The sequence below is a fragment of the Galeopterus variegatus genome, unplaced genomic scaffold (assembly GCF_000696425.1).
Source record: "Galeopterus variegatus unplaced genomic scaffold, G_variegatus-3.0.2 Scaffold4992, whole genome shotgun sequence".
Classification (NCBI taxonomy): domain Eukaryota; kingdom Metazoa; phylum Chordata; class Mammalia; order Dermoptera; family Cynocephalidae; genus Galeopterus; species Galeopterus variegatus.
This window is the reverse complement of record NW_007731103.1, coordinates 16,812-37,896: the sequence shown is the minus strand read 5'-3', so window position 1 is coordinate 37,896 and position 21,085 is coordinate 16,812. Positions and strand designations below refer to the sequence as shown.

Genomic DNA, 21,085 nt, shown 5'->3' with positions numbered 1-21,085 from the left:
GTGTAGCTGTTAATCAGAGATTCTGATCAGCAAGAAATAACAAACATGACTTCACCAAGCTGGCATGATTCTAGCCTTTCCTCTTTGTTGAATACACATTTTGGTTTCCACAAAGCTTTTCAAGCCCTCTGTGAAGTCCTTCCCTGTTCAGAATGCACCCTGGAAACTATACATGGCCTTATACCAACCATCCCATAACAGCAACATGAAGGAAACCATCTTGCCCCACTTAAGTCTGTCAAATTTCCCTGACCCTCCCATCTAATGTCCCACCCTCATGCAGGGCTGCCACCCAGGTCTCACCGTCCAAGATGGCCCACTGATTGTCAATCTCTGTATGTTTCAGGTAGGAGTCTTCGATGGTGGGGTCGTAGTCAGGCACAAAGATCTTCTGGAAAAACTGGATGGTGAGGGCACTCTTGCCCACACCCCCATCCCCCACCACCACCAGCTTGTACGTGGGGAGATTGTCACTGGGGACAGCGCTGGTTGCCATGTTTCTGGTAGGTCACACCTGGGGAGGCAAGACATGTGGAATAAGGCAGGGGCCTTTTTCTTTTAACTTAGGGAAAAATATTCATGGGTTTTCCAATCTTATTATAAAGTAATAAATATTCCCAATTATAGAAAGTCTTGAGAATGAAGGAATGCAAAATAAAATAAAAGTATTACCCCTGGCTCCACCACCCAGAGACAATCACTGTTAAAATGATTTATTCAAACATCATTTATTGAACACCAACTATATGTCAGGCCTCGTCTTGGGGACACAATTACCACCTGTCTTCTTTAACAAGTACAGCCAAAAGCCACATCAAAGAAGCTTTTGGACCACTAAACTCTGCTCTGTACCTGTACAGGTAAACACGAGGATGTTGATCTGAGCAGGGATGGCATGAAAGTTTGCCTTTCACATCATCTCATCAACTGGGATGCAATGTTGAGAGGGATTTAAGGTTGTGTCTAACCGTAGAGAGAAAGGGGGCCATACTGCTCAACACTCCTGAGCTCAGGGACTCTGAGGTCCCTTCCAACTCTCTGAATTCTGTGATTCTGTCTCCTTTCCCTCTGTCTCCTTGCCCTCTATCATGCACAAAGTCAACCTGGAATCTTAGGGGATCTGGTCTACCCTGTTTTAGTTGGGGAGGAGAAAGGGAAGGAGGAGCAGGTGGAAGTTTTGTTTTGATGATGCGGAGTCCAGCGAAGGCAGTGGTTCTCAACCAGAAGCGATTCTGCTCCCCAGGGATATTTGCAACGTCTGGAGATATTTTTGGCTGTCAGATCCGAGGGGGTGCTACTGGTGTAGTCGGCAGAGGCCAGGGATGCCATTAAACATCCAACAATGCACAGGGCAGTCCCCACAACAAAGAATTATCCATCCTAAAATGTCAATAGTGCCAGGCTGAGAAGCCCTCAGCTAAGGAGATCAGGAAGCGGATGAAAATGCAGGACCAGGATTTTAAAAAGTAATGGGCCTTAACAGATAAGGACGGCTGGTGGAGAGGTGACTGCAGAGAAGTGAAGAGTAACCTTTGAAAACAGTGTGACATGGGGGCCGGCCCGGTGGCGCACTGCTACAGTGCGCCACTTGGGAGCGTGGCGGCGCTCCCGCTGAGGGTTCGGATCCCACATACAGACCGGTTCCCGCTCACTGGCTGAGCGAGGTGCGGGCGCAACACCGAGGGTTGTGATCCCGTTGCCGGTCCCGGTCTGGTACGGGCGCGACACTGAGGGTTGCGATCCATTGCCGGACACGAAAAAAGACAAAAAAAAGGAAAAAAAAAAAAAAAAAAGAAAACAGTGTGACAAAGTGACAGGAAGAGAGGCAGGCAGGGTGCATGGAAGGAGCCCTCAGAAAAACAGGAGGGAAACCAGGGTCTGTCATAAGCATGGAAGCCAATAGTTTCCAGGAGGGAGGTTGACAACACCAAATGTTAAACACTGGGTGGGGTGGGGGGTCATCCAAAGAACAATTTGGGGGCTGTGGCCAGGGGTCCAAGTGCTGGCTGCAGACCCTGCCAGAGAGAAGCTGTACCACAGGACATCCCTGGGTTAGCAATAAAATTGACCCTGAACCAAGGGAGTGAAAGATTGATCTACTTCTGTGTAGAAGAAAGGGAAGAATCCCTGTGCGAGTTGCAAGAGGGAAAGGTGTGGTGTGCGTGCGGCAGGGAAACAGGGTCTCAGAGAGAGGTGGGCAGCAGCGTGGCCAGGAGGACGGTGGACTGGGTGTCCTGCGTGCTCCGCTGTGGTGTGGGAAGGCCACTGACCTCTCTGAGCTATTGTTTCCTAATCTATCAGATTGAAGGGCTGGATTAAGTGACTTTTATAGTTATTTTCAGCTCTAAAAGAGCCTCCAATTCTAGATTTTGACAGAAAGGGTGTTAGACACAAATGTGGGTTATGTGGCCACGCTGATTTGCATGGGCTGCAGGCAAGAGTCATTGCAGAATCCTTCACAGTTACTGAAGCCTGATGTTGACATTTAGGACTTCCGTGAAGTGTAGGGGAAGTACAGGCTTGCACAGGCAGTGAGAGTGCAAATCTGTCCAGGCCGGGCTGAGAGTACGCCTACATAAATACATCAAAGCTGAAACAGACATACGCTCTCCCATAGCTCTACCACATGGGAGAATGTATTTTAAGGTGGTAATCAGAGAAGTGTACAAAGACGTTAAGAATGGGGAAAAATGGAAATAAATGTTGGGAGAAAAAACTTAAAGTTTATCTATACAATAGAATACAATATAGCTATTTAAAAGGATGATATTCACTAACCTAGAGAAGGTTTATATTATGTGTGGGAAAAAACAACCGGGCTGCAAATCAGCAAGTACAGGTGACCCCACTTGCAGGAAGGCCCCCATCTGTGAATCTGCATATCCAGGTGTGGATCCAGGCAGCGCCAGGTTTGGCAGGCGGTTGTCTCTGAGGCAGGTTTCAGGGCACTTTCCTTTTCTCAATGTTTCAATTTTCTACAACAGGCATGGATTATATTTGTATACTGGAAAAGCCAAACAGTATTAACATGTTCCCCACAAAATAAAATGTTCAAGCCACCTGAAAATGTTTGATTTCCTCTCATTCAAGTGGGGATTTAAGCTGTAGCCCCAGAACCTGGTTCCAGCATCTCCCTGCACAGATGGGGCTGAGCTAAGGCTTCCGTGAACTGAGCTCTGCCACAGCTGACGGTGCTCCAGAAGGGAGGTGGAGGGTGACAGAATGGGGAGCACTGGGGAAGGGCCAGGTCCCACCCTCGCTTGTCACTCAGGGCAGCTCCGCACTGCCCCTCACTGACAGCTGCTGTCCCGGCCTGGGTGGACAGTGATGCTGGGCTAGGGGTGAAACGTGGTTGCTAGTGAAACAGTCTGTTTCCAAAGCTTCCATTCTCTGCTGGCAGCGACATGAATAAAAAATACTGAGTGGGCAGGGACATATCAGGAAGTCAAACCATTCCTCTTGATTTTCTTCTCAAAAGAAAACAAGAAACCCACTAGTAAATATGACAGAGGATGTGAATCAAACCTTTGAGTAAGAGCTCAGACCACCCACAGCAGAATCACCTGGGGACTTGATAAAAAATGCCCTCTACTTGCCAAAGCAGCTGGCACGAAGCATCGGTGGAAGGCTCCTCCCTGTCGTGGTGCCCTGCACTCAGGGGCTGGATCCCTGGAGGCCACAGGAAGCCAGGTCAGGGTTCCCTTCCCACTTGGGGCTTCCTTCTGACTCTGACTCCATGGACAGGGCTAGATGACATGCTTGACACAAAAGTCAGCCTGGGTCCCCTGTGGTGAGAGGCCTTTCAGTGCTGCCCACAGCTGAGGAGTCGAGTCCTCAGGCTCCTTCACTGGACAGCCAAGGTCTGTCACCAGCTGCCACTGCTGACTCCGGCCGTACCGGTGCCACAGCCCTCGCACTCTACTCTCACCCCTGACCAGCTCTGCATTCTCCCACGGTGCCCCGTGGTCACACTGCATCCTCTGCACACACCAGAACCCCCGGGAGAGCACACACCTCTCTGTGGGTCAGGCCCAGGCCCAGGCCCAGGAGTCGCTTCCCAAAGGAGGCCCTGTGTCCACCCCATGCTTCAAGCCTGTGGTTCCGGGGGCAGAGGCATGTCATGCTTGGAATTGTACACACGTTTACTGTACACAAAAGGGCAGGGACTGCAAATTGTTCCTCTCTGTCCCCCCAGAGCCTGACACAGGACTGGGCACACAGGGGACATTTGCTGAATGAATCAGAGGCTCAACAAGTGGTGTTTGTGAACTACAGACAATCTACTAACCACAGAGCTGTCCCCCACCATGTGAAGGGCTAAGGGGCAACTCTCTCAGCGAGGGGCTGGGACTGTCTTTCCCTCTACCAAGAAGTCGACGAGTCACACAGATAGGACCCTTCTGGAAGCAATTGTGAGCCCCGGAAGAAAGAAGAGGTTGCAAGGGCGTGAGACCCTCTAGGCTCTAGGCCGCATCTTCTCCTGATGGGCATGTTTTCCCACCAAAAAACCCCAACCCTGACCAAATAATGTCTTTGGAAATGAGGAGGGTAATCAAGATGCCAAGAGGCATGTACCACACTCCTATAAAATAAGGTAGTCTTGTGTAGTGCAGAAAAATATTTTTAAAAAAGACATTCAGGCTATGACGAAAGCCACCACAGGAAAAAGGTTGGCTGGCCGTGGTTAAGGATCACAGCACTTACATTCACAGCACCTCTCTCCTTTCCAGCCTTCTCAACTAAAAGGCACCTGAGAGGGCCGGCCCAGTGGCGCACTCGGTAGAGTGTGGCGCTTGGGAGCGCAGTGGCGCTCCCACCGAGGGTTCGGATCCCACATAGAGACCGGTCCGCTCACTGGTTGAGCGTGGTGCGGGCGCGACACCGAGGGTTGCGATTCCGAGGGTTGCGATTCCGTTGCCGGTTGCGGTGCAGGCGCGACACTGAGGGTTGCGATCCCGTTACCGGTCACGAAAAAAGACAAAAAAATAAAATAAAATAAATAAAAGGCACCTTAGAGATCAGTCTAGAATGTTGGTTCTTTATTTTGGGGGATTATGGATATACCCATCTGAGGTGAGAAGGTGGCATAAAGCAGACTTGGGGTTTTCCTTAAAATTTGCCCTCTCGTTTTCTACACTAGATACTCTCCTACTGACCCATCCAGTGACCTTGGGCAAGTTACCTTTCACAGCCGCAATACCTTATTTGTAACATGGGGCTGGTTAGAGAATCACATTTTGCAGGATTGCTCTAAGCATGAAATAAAAATGTATGAGGCCTGCCCAGCTCAGAGAAGGTGCCAAAGGCTCACTCTTGCCTCGCTTGCTTTGTTCCCAAGAGTGAGAGCGTGCGCGCACACACAGACACAGACATACACGGTTCTGCTGCTCTGAGGCACCGAGACTCCCAGCCTCCTTCTCCCCAACTTTACAAGCCCCACTGCCATCTCAGCTCTGCTACAGCCAGATCAAACAGACCTGCGTGGGACGTCACCGTCATTTAGAGCATTGTCTCCATGGGAAATGGCTCTGAGGTTCCAGGCAGCCCCCTCTACGCAGAAACCAACTTTTGGAACAGCAGCCACTTGGCAGTGGAGGCGGCTGAGCTGGTTCCCACGGCAACCACTGCTCCCAGGGCCCCGCCCAGTCCACAGGCTGCTCAGCAACCCAAACCATTGCTCATACTGGAAACTTCTTCCCAAAAGGCAAAACTGCTTCCTCAACAACCTTAATAACATGGATATGAAAACCTTAGGCATCTTTAAACTGGGAAATAAGCTTTCGTGGTTGTTGTCTGTCTTTTGCTCCCTTTCTTTCCCCACAGTCAGCACCATCTCGCATGGTTTCAAGTTGTTTCCAGCGGCCAGTTTGCCTCCCCAAGCAGATCGTAAGCTCCTCGAGGACAGAAGCCTGTTCTCATTTCCTTGCCTCTCACAGGACAAGGCAGGGCCCAACACAGTGACTACTCACCGAGTGGCTGCTTGACCTACCGCAACGCAGACTTTCGCCCACCCAGTCCTCCTTTGTGCCAAGAAGCAGGGGGCGATGCCCATCCTGAAAGGGGCCAGCTCATACCCTTAGGAAGTGGCTGGCTGTGTGGACTGATGACCCAGCATAACCTTTTCATCCAGCAATTTTCAAAGTGTGGTGGGTGGGTCCGAGACCTCCTGTGAACAGTCTCATGCAAAGCCCCAGCAGTTCTCACTGGGGCACCCTGGGGGGTCAGTAACAGCCTTGACTCTGAAGCCAGGCAGCCTGAGTTCCACTATGGACCTGCTGTGTGACCTGGGGCAAGTTTCTTAACTTCCTGGAGCCTCAGTTTCCCCATTTATAAAGCAGAAAAATAGGACCCTGAGAGTGTGTAAAGCCCCAGTGAAAAACACTTGGAAGGCCCTTCAACAAGGGCATATTTGCATTTATATGCAAAGCAGTTGGGCCCTCCAACCTGGTAGGCCCCAGTGGTATTGACCACTTCCCTGCCCCATCCATGGCCCATGCTAAGAGGACCTATGCTGTACAGGGCTGCAGGATGACCCACTGCAGTAACAAATATAAATGCCCAGGATAGCAGTGGGCCCCAGGAGTCCCCCAAAACAGCAGTGCCCAGTGGTTATTATCTCTCACCAAATCTGCCCCCTCCTCCCCAGGTTCCAGGTTCTAGGGCTTCTACAGAGCTTGTTTCCCAAAAGAATAGCCCCCAAAACACTGTGCCCATTGTTCCAAGTAAGCTGCACACGTGAAAGAAATGGTTCTGGGTGTAGATGCTGTCGAGGAGTCCGTGGGCTCCCTGCCTCTCCATGCACCCCACCCAACCCTAGCCCAGCACCACTTGCAAAGCAGTGTCATATAGTGCTGGCCAGAACAAATGGAGCCCAGGAGGCAGTGCATCCCGTAACAACCCCACCACCCAATAGATGTCCGCTGTGGATTGGTTAGACACCAAAGGTCATGCTTAGAACTGTCATACCACACTGCCTCCGATTCTTTTTTCAACTAGTGCTACAGCATCACACAGCATTTCTTTAACTGTCATCATGACTCACTACTCCACAGGGCACTCTCCATCCCTGTGGCTACTTCCCTGGCTGACTTTGGGACCACAGACTTTCAAAGGCTGGAGCAGTGGCCAATCCAGAGCCTCTTTCAAAGATGCTGCCAACTGTATTGAAGCTTTGGTGTTCACTGTGTTTTGCTTCTCTATTTCTATGTTAATTATTTTAAAGATTCCTCCTAATCCCATCAGTTGATCTGTGAGTCTTCTAGGTAAATAAGGGTGGAAGAGGAGGACACATTCACTATTACTGGAGTTCTTGGGAGAGCGAATAGACTTCTCATTCACGTTGAGCTGAATCAGTCCCGAGAAGCTAATCACATGTCTATGGTGTCTGGGTGTGCCCAGCTTAGGGGGATGAGGACACACTGGGGGGAGTGACCCCACCCCTGTGGAGGAAATGGCTATGCATTCCAGGAGCTGCCCTTTCCTTGTGCACAATTCCCAGAAATGGGCAGCTTCCCAGAGGTGCTGACCTGCAGGCTGTGTGTGAATGGCATGTGGCCCTGCTAGGGGTCTGGGCCACATGGCATACCTTAAGGCTTCACCACCACCCCCAAGACTCTGCTCCAGCCCTTTGCTTTGTACCTTCACTAATCCAAGGCCAGCACTGTCACTGAGCCACTCAACTCCTCTAGGAGGCCACCAGTGCGTTCAGATCACTCCATTATTAGGACTTAACCACCCATCCAACCATGTGTGTTATTTCATGCTGTCAAGGACCTTAAACGTCACCCAGTCTGGAGGCGAGTATGTGACATGGTGCTGCTCCTCCCATCCCCAGAGCCATGGCAGACATCCCGGACTGATCATGGTCCTCCACCTTTCCCAGTCTGAGAATCCTTTCAACACTGCACTCCTGGCAGCCAGCAAGACATCTGGGATGTTTGCCATCCTAGATGTAACCCACTACTCTTGTGGTTCCCTCCAAAACATCCCACTTAGTGCCATCCTTTTCCGAGGGAAGGACTCAGAACTTTTAGGGGTACCTGCCTGGTTTTATTACCCAAGTTTCCTGTTAATTCATCAGCCCCTGCTTTTCTACCAATCCAATTCCTCTGCCAGGATCACACCTGGATTGCTGGCAGCTGGGCGGAAATGATAAGACAGGAGTCTAGAGACCCAGGCAAAGGCCAACTTGAAGTAAGCCAGGGGAGGTACACAATACCCTTGGGCTTACTCGTGGCCTCCAGGCACCACATGCTTCCTTATATCACAACTGTTAACCCCTGGGTCTTTCCCACTAGCACAGGAGTGTCTCCTGGACAGGTCCTGGGGCTCAGTCATCCGTGACCTAGTGCTATCAGCCCCAGGGCAGGTGTGCAGAAACCACCTGCCCTAATAATTACAACAGTGATCATATCAAAACAGGAACACTTAATGGGAGCCATGTTTCAGATGCTTTTGGAAGATCTTACAAATTAGCTCATTTAAATCCCAGAAGAAACCTACGAGGTAAGGACTTTGATAACCCCCATTTTACAGTTTAAGAAACTGAGATACAGAGAAGTAAAATAACTTTTCTAAGGTCACCCAGCTAGAAAGCGGCACTTCCAGGGTCTGAAGCCATGCAGTGTGATTCCAGGGCCACTGCCAGCCCATTGTGCTAGGCATCCTCTCATGGCTGGTGGGGTAGTGAACACATGTTCAGAGTCAGGCCAGGGCCAAGGCAGCTGGATGGTCGACAGTGAGCCAGGGAGGTGGTGTCAGAGTCAAGGAATCCTCCAAGGTCAGATTACTGCCCCTGCGGGAGGAGCAGCCAGGCCGGTGAGGACTAGGAGACCCCCAGGTCAAATACCAGTTACCAGGAACAGATGCCCCCACACTGCCACCCCAGATGCCGACTGGGACAAAGTCTGCTAAACAGGACCTAGATCTTGTACTGGCAGGTGGCCCTCTGCCTTGAGGTCCAGGGAGGAAGCAGGGGGCACCAGTCAGCTCTGAGACCCTTATTTTCTAGCACCTCTGTTTGGGACCCTCCCCACTTCACTGTTCCTTACCCAAGACCCAGACCCAGCCCCTCCTGTGGTCCTGCACTCCAGCTGCTCTCTGCCCAGGGCTAGGAGATATGGGAGCACAGGAGTGGAGGGCATCTCGCCCAGCCTGGGAGTGCTGGGGAAGGATTCCTGGTAAAGCCAAGGCCAGGATGGAGTCTTGGAGGCCAATCAAATGTTAGCCAGGGGGGCTGCCTGTTTAGCTCAGTCAGAGCACAGCCTTATAACATCGTCATGAGTTCGGATCCCTGTACCGACTCGTATAACTTCGTATAATGTATGCTATACGAAGTTATTACGTTGAATATCATCAACATTAGAAAGGTAACCAACTCTGCCCTTCTCTGCTTTATAGTGGGTGTTGACCTTAAGTTTACATGTGTGGTTAAAATTGGATATATGAGATGTTCCTGTGCACATGGTTTGGGTGTTGATTTTTAGATTCTGGCTTTTCTACTATCTAGAGGTAAAATAAGTTAAGAAATGGGTATAGAAATCTATTGGGCTCTAATGGCCCAGAAATACATGAAGAGAAAAAAAAAAAAAAAAAAAAAGGCAAATGTTAGCCAGGTAAACAGTAAGGACGAGCACGTCCCAGGTCAGAAGCTGCAAGGTATAAAGCGTGGAGGCGTGAAAAACCAAGGAGGTGCCAGTCACTGCAAGCGACGTGATGAGGCGGGAGTATGCAACGTGAACGTGTGTGTGTACAGCAAGGGTGACGGGAGTGGTGGGTAGGGGAGGAGGTCACTATTGGCTCCTTCATCTCTGCAACTTACACTGAGCACCATGCCTGGCACATAGTGGCTGTGCCATCGGCACTGTGATGATGGCACAAATGCCCAGGCTGCAGGGCCAGACAGGCAAGGTCTTGCACATGCCTGAGGCCCTCAGACTCTCCTCTGCCCTCAGGCCCACACAAAAGTGCAATGCAGGCTTGATGGTGGCTGCCTGATCAAACAGGGCCCCCACAACTCTTTTTGACAACCGTATTGAGGCTAAACAGCAGGAAAAGCCCAGTGGAGACTGGATAAATTGCTCCAGAAGCCCAGAGGAGGGGAAAGAGACGAGAAAGGGTAAGAGGGTACAGGAGGGAGCAGGGACAGGTAATCCAGGTGATGGCCAGCTGGGTCACAAAGGCCTGAGGCAGGAACCTGGAAGGGAGGGTTAAGGGTAAAAGGAAGAAGCTGGGATTTGGCATTGAGACCCCGCGAGCTGCAAAACTAAAACTCTCCCCATTTACCACCCAGCTCGTCCAGCATGCCTGGGAGGGGGGTGGTTCTTAAGAAGCTTTCAGAACCCAGGGGTTCACAAGGGCCTCAAGATGTAAGGGTCCACACAACCTTGAGAACAACATGCCCAACCAGCATCCCTGACTCATGGGAGTGCCTGCCACCTGGTCTCTGGGGTCCCAGCATCCCCATCACATCCCACACCCCACCAACGACAGGGAGGATGGGAGGGCGCTCAATCCAGGGGTGAGAGGCAGGGCTCTCCTGTCACGCATGGGCTTTGAGGGCAGGCCAGCCATCAGGCTGACAGCTTCCTTGAGTGGCAGCTGAGGGAAGAGAGGAGGAAGTGGCTTTATTTTCAAATCCTTGTTCTTAGTCCCTGAGTGTCTTTTAATACCTTCCTAGTGCTGGACAGTCTGACCTGCAGCTAACGAGGAGAACCTCATAGGAATGACCAGCCTCTGCACCCTCTGGGGGTCCCCATACTGAGGGCCCTCAGACTCCTCACAGCCAGCAGGCCGCGTCCTACCCCTCCCTCACCTCCTCGCTGCTCAGGCTCAACCCTGCACCAACTGGACTCAGCCAGAGCCTCCTTTCCCACCCTTCTGCCCTGAGTCTCTCTCTCCTCTAGCAGCGGGCACACCCCTCAACCTCACCCCACGGCTAAGGCCTAGCAACTTGGCTGTATGTAGCTCGCCTGCTCGGTGGCTCATGTCTACCCTGTGCCTGGCCCCCACCCTAGCGTCGTCCCTTCACCACTCCAGCGTTATGGCTCCTCAACTAGCCCCCAAGCACACTGATCCTCCTGGAAGCCCCCCCAACACCTCCATAGATGCTGACGCTCTCACCACTGACCTTGGCATTCCAGGCCCTCCCCAAGCTGCCCGGCACCCCTTTCTCCTCACGCAGCCTCTGCTCCCACTGATTCCTGGTATGGCATCCTGGAGGACAGGGATGGCACCCAACTGTCAGGCCACAGTCCCTGGCAGGGTGCCTATAGGCACGTGGAGTCTGTCAGTGAGTGTTCTCTGTGCCTGAACTGCCTGTTCACCTTTCCACTGCCCATACAAACACTCCATCCCCATAGCCAGCAACCTCTTCTTAAACCCAGCCCCAGAAGTGCTTCCTTCCTCCGGGCGCCTCTACCTCCCAAGGTCTCCTGCAGAGCCACCTTGCCTCCACCTGCAGGACGCTGCCATCATTCCATCTGACGACTCAAAGACGCCTTGCTGAGAAGGCATTGTTTTAGCCCCTCCAGGAGCCGTGAAGGTCAGAGGTTCTGCAGTTTGTCCAAGTTTGTCGCAAAGCTCCTAGCTTGGCCATGTGGCCAATCTGTCTCTTCTGGGGAGGACGTCACTCTTCTCTCCTCACCTCTAGGAGCTGGCTATTGTTTCACTGTCACATTCCCCTGCTAGAGTGGCAGGGATCTGGGGGTCAGACCCCGTCTTCTTTATCTCTCTGGGCCCCCTACAGCCCTGGCACACAAGGCACCAGCCCAGCAGGAGGAGTGGTGACAACGAGGCGTCCTTCTTTGTCGCCCAAACTCCCAAGGCACTGAGCCCCACCAGCACCCGGGACCTGGCTCCCCGACCATCCGTGCCTTCTGAGCTGGGGATGCCACACCCCATCCCCAGAGCCTCCAGTGGCTATAAGGCAGATTCTTCTCATACTATATCTTTCTCCCAGGCAGGTATCTGTGGAGCTAACCAAAGCACTCCACAGGCTGTCGCTTAGGCTGTCCTAGCCCAGAGCTACCCATCTCATGGAGTCCACAGCTTCACACCAGCCCCCTCTGGAAGTGGCCCAGGAGAAGGGTAGGGGTGGTGACAGAGAGGAAAGAGAAGTCCTGGATGCCCAAGGCAGGCATCCCTCTGCACCAGCAGCCCCTTGCTAGGGCTAAGTCCTCCTCCAAGCCCTGGCTGACCCACCCTTCCAATTGCTCCACCCTGCAACAGCAGAAAGAGGGCCTCAGGAACCAGATGGACATCCCAAACTCATATGTTAGCAGAGGCCAGGTCCATAAATAGGAAGGGGGCAGTTATAGGCCACAGGGAGCAGTGAGGCCTGTGGCGAACAGGAGGCTGCTATTATCCTGTGCCAGGTGACTGCTGCAGCATAAGAATATCTGCAACCAGGCTGACAGGTAGTCTAAATTTTTGGAGAAGCCAGAAATCTGAGTTTTTATGTGAAAATTCCGTTTTTTAAATACTGGCCACCAATTAAAAAGTTTTACCCATTGAATAAGCAAAACAAATCACCACCACCCTCTGGTGGCCCCAGCCCACAGGGTCCCTGCTGTCACCCTGGCCTTCTTGTGCATGCACGTCTGGGTGGTTTGGCCATTTTAAGGCAGACAACTCTGCACTGTCTTGGCCTGGGCTGGCTGTGGCTGCAGAGGTGTGAGTTCACAGGACATGGAGGTGACCCTGAGGAGAGCAGCAGCAGGGGTTGGCAGCCTGCAGGAGCCGTCCAGTCTGGCATTCTTTAGGGGGATGGCACACAGCCCACCCCAGGGGTGTGCCACAACCCAGGGAGGCGGAGCACAAAAAGGTACATTTTAAAAGGTCCGTTGCTTTGTTTTCATCATTTATATTCAAAGTGTTAATCGCCATTAACGAAGAATGTGAACATTTCTATGCTTTACCAAAAATGAGAAAGAAAAAAGTCTGTCTAGTGTCTTCCTTGAGGTGTGGAGAGGAGATCCAAACTCCATTTTTAAAGAGTAACCAGACTGCAGAGAGACGAACTGGAGCCAAATAAAAGGGAAACTTCCTGAACGCGAGGCAGGCATGGCAATGAGCCGGAGGGAGGTGTGTCATTTTCCTCTGCCAAGTCCTGCAAGGAGGGATGCGGGAGGGAGGGGGACTTTAAACTCACTCAGCTGGAACGGCAGGCGGCCACTTTTCACATCTCTTTCCCCAAGCTCTAAATGGCTGCTGCCTTTTTCTTTTCTTTTGCTGCTTTTTCCTGAGCTCCTAACCAGTCTGGCCAGGGGGCAGGAGGCAGGGGTGGCAGGCTGTTCTGCTCTCGAGGGCAGGGCCCATCCACAGGTCCCATATTGGCTGGGGAGCCAGCCTCCCACCCCTCAGCTCTCTATACTAGCACTTTCATAAGAAGTCATGAGTCAAAGCATTTGCCCCTCTGCTAGCTGTATAGCCACAGGCAAATTTAAAACTGCTCTGTGCAGAACTACGGTTGGTAGGTGACAGCAGCAATCAGCTAGAAGTGGAACCAGGCTGAGTGCTGGGGCCAGGGTGGATAATTATGATGCCTGTTTACCAAGCCCTGACCATGTGCTAAGCACCTCACATATACATCCCTGATGCTTACTGCACCCCAGACTAGGTCAGATTCCTGTTACAGTCTCCCAAAGCACCCAGCTGTCTGCCTAGACAGCACTTTCTCTTCATGCTGGTACTTAACTGCTTAGTTATTTATGATGTAATGTGTCTTCTCCACCAGACTGTTAGCTCCATGAGGGCAGGGCCTGTCCTCTGTTTCAGTCTCCACTGTATCTCTGGTGCTTAGCACACACCTGGCACGGAAAAGGTGCTCAGTAAACACCGCGGAGCCACATCATCTCCAAGCCTCACGGCTACTCTGCAAAATATTCTAACAAAATACTCTAAGGGGAAAAAATCAACATCTGGATTTGCTCTGGTCATTAGGAGAGAAGGTCTGGCTTAAGAATTTGATCTGGCTAGTAATAACGTTAGTAATAATCCCATAGCTTCTGCTGGTTCTTATTGTAGGTAAAGGCGTAGGTCTAAATTCTTGTTTAGATGAGCTGATTCAGATGTAAAAACATAGCCACAGCCTAGTCTAGGACAGATGTCATCATGCTCTGCAATCAAAAGAATGGAAATCTGGAGTTTTTGGAAGGTCTAGGGGAAAGTGTCCAGGAAAATTGGTCCTTGGAAAATGGCAGTAAACTAGGTTCAAGGAGAGAGACAGCGGGGGAGAAATTCTCCAAGGGTGTGACCAAGCTAGGGGAGTATGTCTGACACTCAGTTTTAGCGTCTGCTCTGTTCTGAGCTATGGGTCACGCCCTTCCTTGTAAGCTCTAGGTGAAAGCCTGTTAAATGCAACAGCTGGGGCTTAGTGGGGCTTAGGGAATGGGAAAGCCAAGGCACGTGGCACAGGCATCTGATCCTGGAGGCCAGATGGCCACAACATGGTCCCCATCCCGAAATCCTCAGAAATACTACAGGTGGGGAGGGTTTTCATCAATACTTCAGCAATTTTTAAAGAAAAATAAATGATACCCCCCAGAGAAGTTCTACAAGGAGACAATCCTTTGGGAAGAATTAAGAAATACTGGGGAGTGCACCTCCCCATTTCCACATGTGGGCTGAGGGCCTGACCCAGTATAACTAGACTAGAGAAGAAAGGGGACAGGGCATGGCCAGGACACCCACTCCCCCTGTTACAGATATGGAAAAGAAGGCTCACAGAGGTGGGGTGCTCACTCAAGGTCACACAACAACAGGCAGCAGGGCAGGAAGTGGAGGAGGATTCCCTCCAGGAAGGAAGGTCCCCAAGTTGCCAATTTTGCAGCCCAGCTGGGTGGCCCCTGCCCCCTGCCTGAACACCAGGCACTGCCAGAGACCCTGCCCTGCCCTCTCCTTCCACAGAAAGGAGCTCTCCCAGTCCTCCACTCATCTTCCCTCTTTACCCACACCAGCTCTAAGCAGAAAAGGTCCCATTAATGCTCTATTAGAATGATTATTTTGTTGAAGTGCCAAGTGACCTGTTCCTGCTCCCCGTTTCCATCCCTCCAGCCATCCCCAGTTGGAGTCCAGAAATAAAACAAAGGCTTTGTTCCTTTATTTTGATTTCCTCTGTAAAATCTCAAACATGCAGGAAACGCCCACCCAGTCCCAGATAAGTGGGCTCAGGCCGCTGTCCACTGTGCTGGGTGGGGGCGGCTCAGTGAGTGGGGTGGATGGGAAGGCTGTGCTGCCAGCTGGCCTTAGTTGCCTGGGAGTGCCAACAGGGCACCTGACCTCTTCTGGACCTGACTTCCTTTGAGGGAAAAAAAGGGATTGGGTGTGAGGAGCGCTAGGCCCTCTAGCTCTCCGCCCAAGGAATGGCAACCTGAGGAACGTGGGTGTGTGGGATGGCTGAGCAGACATCTCTCACACAAGTTCCTTTAATATATGCCCCCAAGGCTCTGGGACAGCAGCTCCACCCTCCTTCCATCATCTCTGGTTACAGTAAAGCAGCCATTGAAGGAAGAACATGATAGAGGCTATTTTGGGCTGCTGAGCCAACTTGTGAGAGAATGGTACTTGCTAAGAAAGATGGCTTGGCCTCCCTCTCCTCCTGGGGACCTCCACTTCCACTGAGCTTAGAATATAAAGAGGTGAATTTGTGGGGCATCAAAAAAGGGGGAATTTTCAAAAAGGCATGTTGAAATTCTAAAGGATAAAAAGAGAAAGCACTAAACTGAATTAAAATTAATTTTGCTTTAGAAATGAATATATAATGCTTTGGGGAGGCAAGAACCTGTTCCCAAACCCTCCCCACATGGTCAGCTCCTGAAGGGGTGGGAGGGCCTCCCAAACTCCAGCACACTTCCAGCAGTCTCCACGCAGCTCCACATGCCTACACACACCTTTGCTTTTAATCTGGCTACTTGGTATACTAGGGACAGCCTAACACATAGTATGTACAGCAGGTTCTTTTTTTTTTTGGCAGTTGGCCAGTATAGGGATCCAGGGATGCAAACGCTTGACTTTGGTGTTAACAGCACCATGTTCTAACTGAGTGAGATAACCAGCCAGCACGTTCTTTTTAAACCCAACCTTTTTTTAAAAAGTGGGACTATAAACATAACACATATGAATGTTCTGTCTAATCAAATAAGAAGTGGTTTTATATTATGTTTAACTGCCTTCATTGGTACAGCTTCTATTGCAAGACAGGCCCCAATAAAGCAGGCCCTTCTGAGGCCTTTGGCTACCAGCCTATGCTGGCTTTTGCAGCATCTCCAACAGAGCGAGGGGAAAGGACCTGGTGGTGTTACTCCTTGCTGGAAACTCAGGGACAGAAGACATTTCAACTCATTCTTACCACTTAATGAAGCAGAATTGGGGACCACCTTAGGTCCCCATGTTCTATTACGAAACTAGTTCAAATCTTGGCCTCTAATCGGGACTCACTGTAAGTGGATTCTGCCTGGGTAAGGAAGGGCTTTCCAGAAGTTTTTGAATCTTTGCTGCATAGCTTTTAAAAGCAGTTCTTCATTCACTGTTCTAACTCAAGCTACCTGCAAACGGATCAGGCCAGGCTCCAGCTTGGGAGTGGATCAGTAGGCAGAAAGGAGAAGGCTGCACACAGCTGGGCAAGAAACTGCCTCCTGCTGGCATGGAAAGCTCTGGTGCATGTCCTTTCTGTGAAAGCTGCAGAAAGGGAAAGCTGGAACAGGTGCACTTAAGGATTAGAAAGTACTCAGTTGTACGTTAGTCCCCTTTCTTTAAAGCAGTTCTATGCTTTAGAACATAAAATGTATTTTGCTAAAGATTGTTTAAGATAAGCTGCTTAAAAAGTCGTCGTCATCTAATTATAAAAAGACAATCATGGGCTGGCCTGGTGGCGCACTAGAGAGTGCGCCGCTTGGGAGTGCGGCAGCGCTCCTGCTGAGGGTTCAGATCCCATGTGGAGACCCGTTCCCGCTCACTGGCTGAGCGCGGTGTGGGCGCAACACGGAGGGTTGCAATCCCGTTGCTGGTCCCCGGTCTGGGCGCGACACCGAGGGTTGCGATCCCGTTACCGGTCAGTAAAAAAGACAAAAAGGAAAAAAAAAAAAGACAATCATGTTTTCTCTGTCTTTTCCAAATATACAAACCTACCATTTAAATTACAGTTCAGTTTGGGCAGCTGTGACTAAATCATGCTCTGTAGCCTGGTCTGAACCCACAATGGTCAAGGCAGGTGTTTGTGAGGGTGGATGAACATCTCTGAAAAAGGTCAAAGCAAAAAATGCATACTCGTCCTACTCTCCAGTGGCTTCTCCCCAGTGTGGTCAGATGCAGCAAAAGGATCTTCTACCAACAACCCCGATGGAGGCCCAGGTTGCGTCTTCATTGACTTAGCTGGGGACATGAAGCCAAATGCAAGAGCCAGTGGAAACTCAGGAGCAAGGCTCCCAAAGCCCAGCATGGGCTGAGGATGGACCCAAATTAGCCAAGCCAAATGATGGGGGATCCATTCTTAAGTACTGCTCTACCATGAAAAGTATGAAGTGAGACAAAATGGTCACATCTGTTCATTGTGGGTAATGGGTATGTGGTGTTTGTTATATCATCCTTTATATTTTTCTTGTCTTTCAAGATTAAATAAAACAAATGGCACAAATCATTTAGGGGTTCATATTTGACTATAAGATTAATGAGCATCAGGAAAGATTACTGCCATCTCTCTGCCTCTCTTTGCCAACCAGCCACTTCTGCACCTCTGTGGCATCTGCTGCCGCACAATGTCTGTGTGCATGGGCTGCCCCGTCCCCTCTCCTCATGAGGGCTCTGCCCCACTGCAGCACTGACTATGTATAGTCAGATTCCCCTGGGATATGTCCCGTAGCAGCAGGAGAGAAGGGACTGTGTCACTTTCGGCCATCCAGTTCTGGGAACAGCACAGTGTAACAGAAGGAGCATGTGCCTCGAACAGAACTTGGTCAGACTTCTTCCTGGCTCTGCTTCTCTCAGGTTATGACTGTGGGCGACCTCTTAACCTCTGTGGGCCTCAGTTTCCACACCTGTAAAAGGCTAACGGCATCTACAAAATTGTTGTGAGGCTTAGAGATCGCAAATATAAAGTGTACAGTACAGGCCAGCCCAAAAGTCTTTGTTGAAGGAGAGATGGATGGATGGAAGGAAGGAAGGAAGGATGGAAGGAAGGAAGGAAGGAAGGACAGACGAATGGACATACAGAGAGGCTGTCTTTGAACCATGCCATTTGAGGAGCAGTTGAAAAATGTAAAGCTGCTCATGTTGGAGAAAAAGCACGACTGTCAAAGGTTCATGTGGGACAGATCCAGTGGGACCGGTTATGGGGAGAAAGGAAAGAACTTTGCAAGGAGGACAGAATCCCCAAATGGAGTGAACTGACCTGAAGGGCAGCCAGCACCCTAAGGCCAAAGACCCACCCCTAAAAGCTGTCACCAAAGGAGGGACTCCCCTGTTGAAAGTTTCCCAGCCCTTACTCAAGGGGTCACTTACCCATTTTGGCCATACTCCTATCTATCCACTGCTGTACTATTCCTAGCTTAATCTTTACCCTAAAATCACCATACTTAAAAAAAAAAAGCACCACACTTTTTAACTTAAAATCTTTCTTTAGCCTTAATCTGGGCGAAATATCCATTTGAAAAGAAACAGATTTGATGTGATGCCTGTATTTTTTATAATACATGTAAACAGGTATGTAACTATTAAAATGAAAGTTGCTTCTGTGTCCCACCTAAAAGTATCTCCCTTATCACTATGAGAAATGGGCTCTGCTGGGTGTGAATCTAGACTAACTATGCTCAGGGGCCCCTCTGGGTCTACAATTCTGTTATCTAAGGATGGTTTGAATACTGATAATTCTCTTCATTCTTATGGGCTTTTCTGGTTTCCCAAGCATATTTTCATCTGTGTATTTCATCTAATCCCCATGACAACCCTGATGGCTGGGCAGAGAAGTCACAGATGGAGCCCGGGCGCATGCAGCACAGGGTCCACCCAGGGCCCTATGGATAGTCACATATGGCCAGAACAAGAACTCAGAGCTCCCACCTTCCTTCGTTCTGCCACTACAAACTTTATAGCCAGACCCATTCTTGGTGCTCTCCAAAACCTCACTAGCAATACAACCCATATGGAAATTATGTTTTATCCATTGAGGTAGCCTGATACCAGGCTGTCTAGACAGAGTATGCCCCTTTGAGACCTAAAAATATCATCTCAGCAACTGGTGATGACCTGCATTGTCATCTGACTATCAGCAGCCCCCCTCCCCCCTCCCCCCCAGTGAAGCTACCAAGAATGATAAAGGACAATGATAGGGACATCAAGAAGCTGAATACACATTGCTGCTTCATGACTCCTACAAGAGGGATGCCTGCGGGAAGCTGCCTTCACACTGACCAGCTAAAAGGCCCTAGGGCCGTGGGTGGAGGGAGGGGCAGGCCACAGAAGGCCAGGGTGAAGTCTTTGGGAATAGGCAGGACCAATCTCATCACACAGAGCAGGGGTACTACCTAGCACACAAGAGAAGGCTGCCAAGGAGTGTGACATGGTATTCACCTCAGCCTCAATAGTGTTGGCTCTGCTATCTGAAACCCTCATTGTCAGAGTCCCCAGAACAGGTTCGCTGGCTGGCTGCACAGACTTCAACTGGCAGGCTGAAAAGTGGTAACTGGCCCACTCTGTCCGCACTCTTGACACCCACTCTGCCCTCTCAGGCTGCCCTGGAGTGCATGCTGGCTTGGTGGGGATGACAGGGCTGCAAAGTAGGTCCTCAATAAACATTAGTGAAGTACATGACTTTAGAACAGAGGGGTTAACCTGGGATCCAGGGCTTGTTTTCAGAGATCTGTGAGTCCCCTGAATGTTTTGCCCAGCTTTGTACATCAAACAATTTTTCTGTCTTCTCACTAGCATGTTAAAGACGCTGTGACCCAAGAAGGTAAAAACCATTACTCTGAACTGCAGACCCTCAGCCTTCTTGGCTATCTTTCCTGTGTAAGAACTTGCTCCCCTGTACCAGCCAGCCACCAAAAAAAGAAAGAAAAAAGAACTTGCTGGAATTGGCATTAATATCCCATTCCTGTGTTCACAGACCTCAAAAAAGCTGAGAGCATCTCTGGAAGATCTGAGCTCTGCTTAACCTACTGTTATTTGTATTTTGTTACTTGCAGCCAAAAGCATCCCTACTGATTTAGTACCATGGGGCCTAGAGGCATCCAAGACTATGAGGGTTGGCAGCGCCTCAGAGGCCACCAACAAAATTCCTCTCAAAGCTTGAGTTCTCTGCTCAGTTCTTAGACAATGGGTACCTGCCAGATCCCCCAGGTCACAGGGAGCTTACCCAGCTCCTTATGTTTTCCCATTCCCAGACAAAGGTTTACAGCCAGGCCTGGCAGGTACAGAGCCTCTGGAAGTCAATGCACTCCTTCTGGACACTTGAGAACATTCCAGCTTTGCACAAGAACGTGACCCCACTTAGTTCACATGAGTATGGTTGTACAAACTACACAATACTCATGAGCATGTATGTTTCCAATCACTTGCAGGGAGGCACACTCTGGGGGCATTTGGTTGGCAGAATGGATTACAATAATTAGAGCAGATGTAAAATATAAAATGGAGGCCATATTTCCCTGAGAACTCACTAGATCTGAGTGGCTGATCAACATGTGGTTCTGAATGATGTTAGGACCAGGAGCTCCATTTATCAGAGTCCAGCAGTCCTTCCAGGTTCCAGGTGATCACTGGAGCTCAGGAGCCAACCCCAGAAGTAACTGACTTTTCACTTGATAAGCAGCTCAGATCAACTGAAAGTGTGAAATACCAGTGGCTAGAGCTAATAACAAAATAAAAGTTATACCAGTCATTAAAATGTCTAATGTAGGTGAAAACATGAGAAGTGGAAAATATAAAATGCTTTGTGCAGGAGCAAAGCTGGTAACCCTGGAAGACAGTTGCTGACCTCACCAGAGGGCTTTGAACCCCCACCTCCCAGAGGAAATGTCAAGGTTACATCTGGGGGGCGGGCAGTTTCCACCAGAGATCCAGACTTGCTCAACACCCCCCCCCCCCCCAAAAA

At 50.3% G+C, this 21,085-nt stretch overlaps 1 protein-coding gene across 1 annotated transcript in view; it reads right to left on the bottom strand.

Moving 5' to 3' along the window:
- MRAS (muscle RAS oncogene homolog) overlaps positions 1-21,085 on the bottom strand; it is a 55,811-nt gene that overhangs the window by 31,466 nt on the left and 3,260 nt on the right. The window contains exon 2 of the mRNA XM_008588722.1: positions 304-514. Within this exon, the coding sequence (XP_008586944.1) occupies positions 304-496 (193 nt within the window). The 5' untranslated portion in view covers positions 497-514. The remainder of the gene's footprint in view (positions 1-303; positions 515-21,085) is intronic.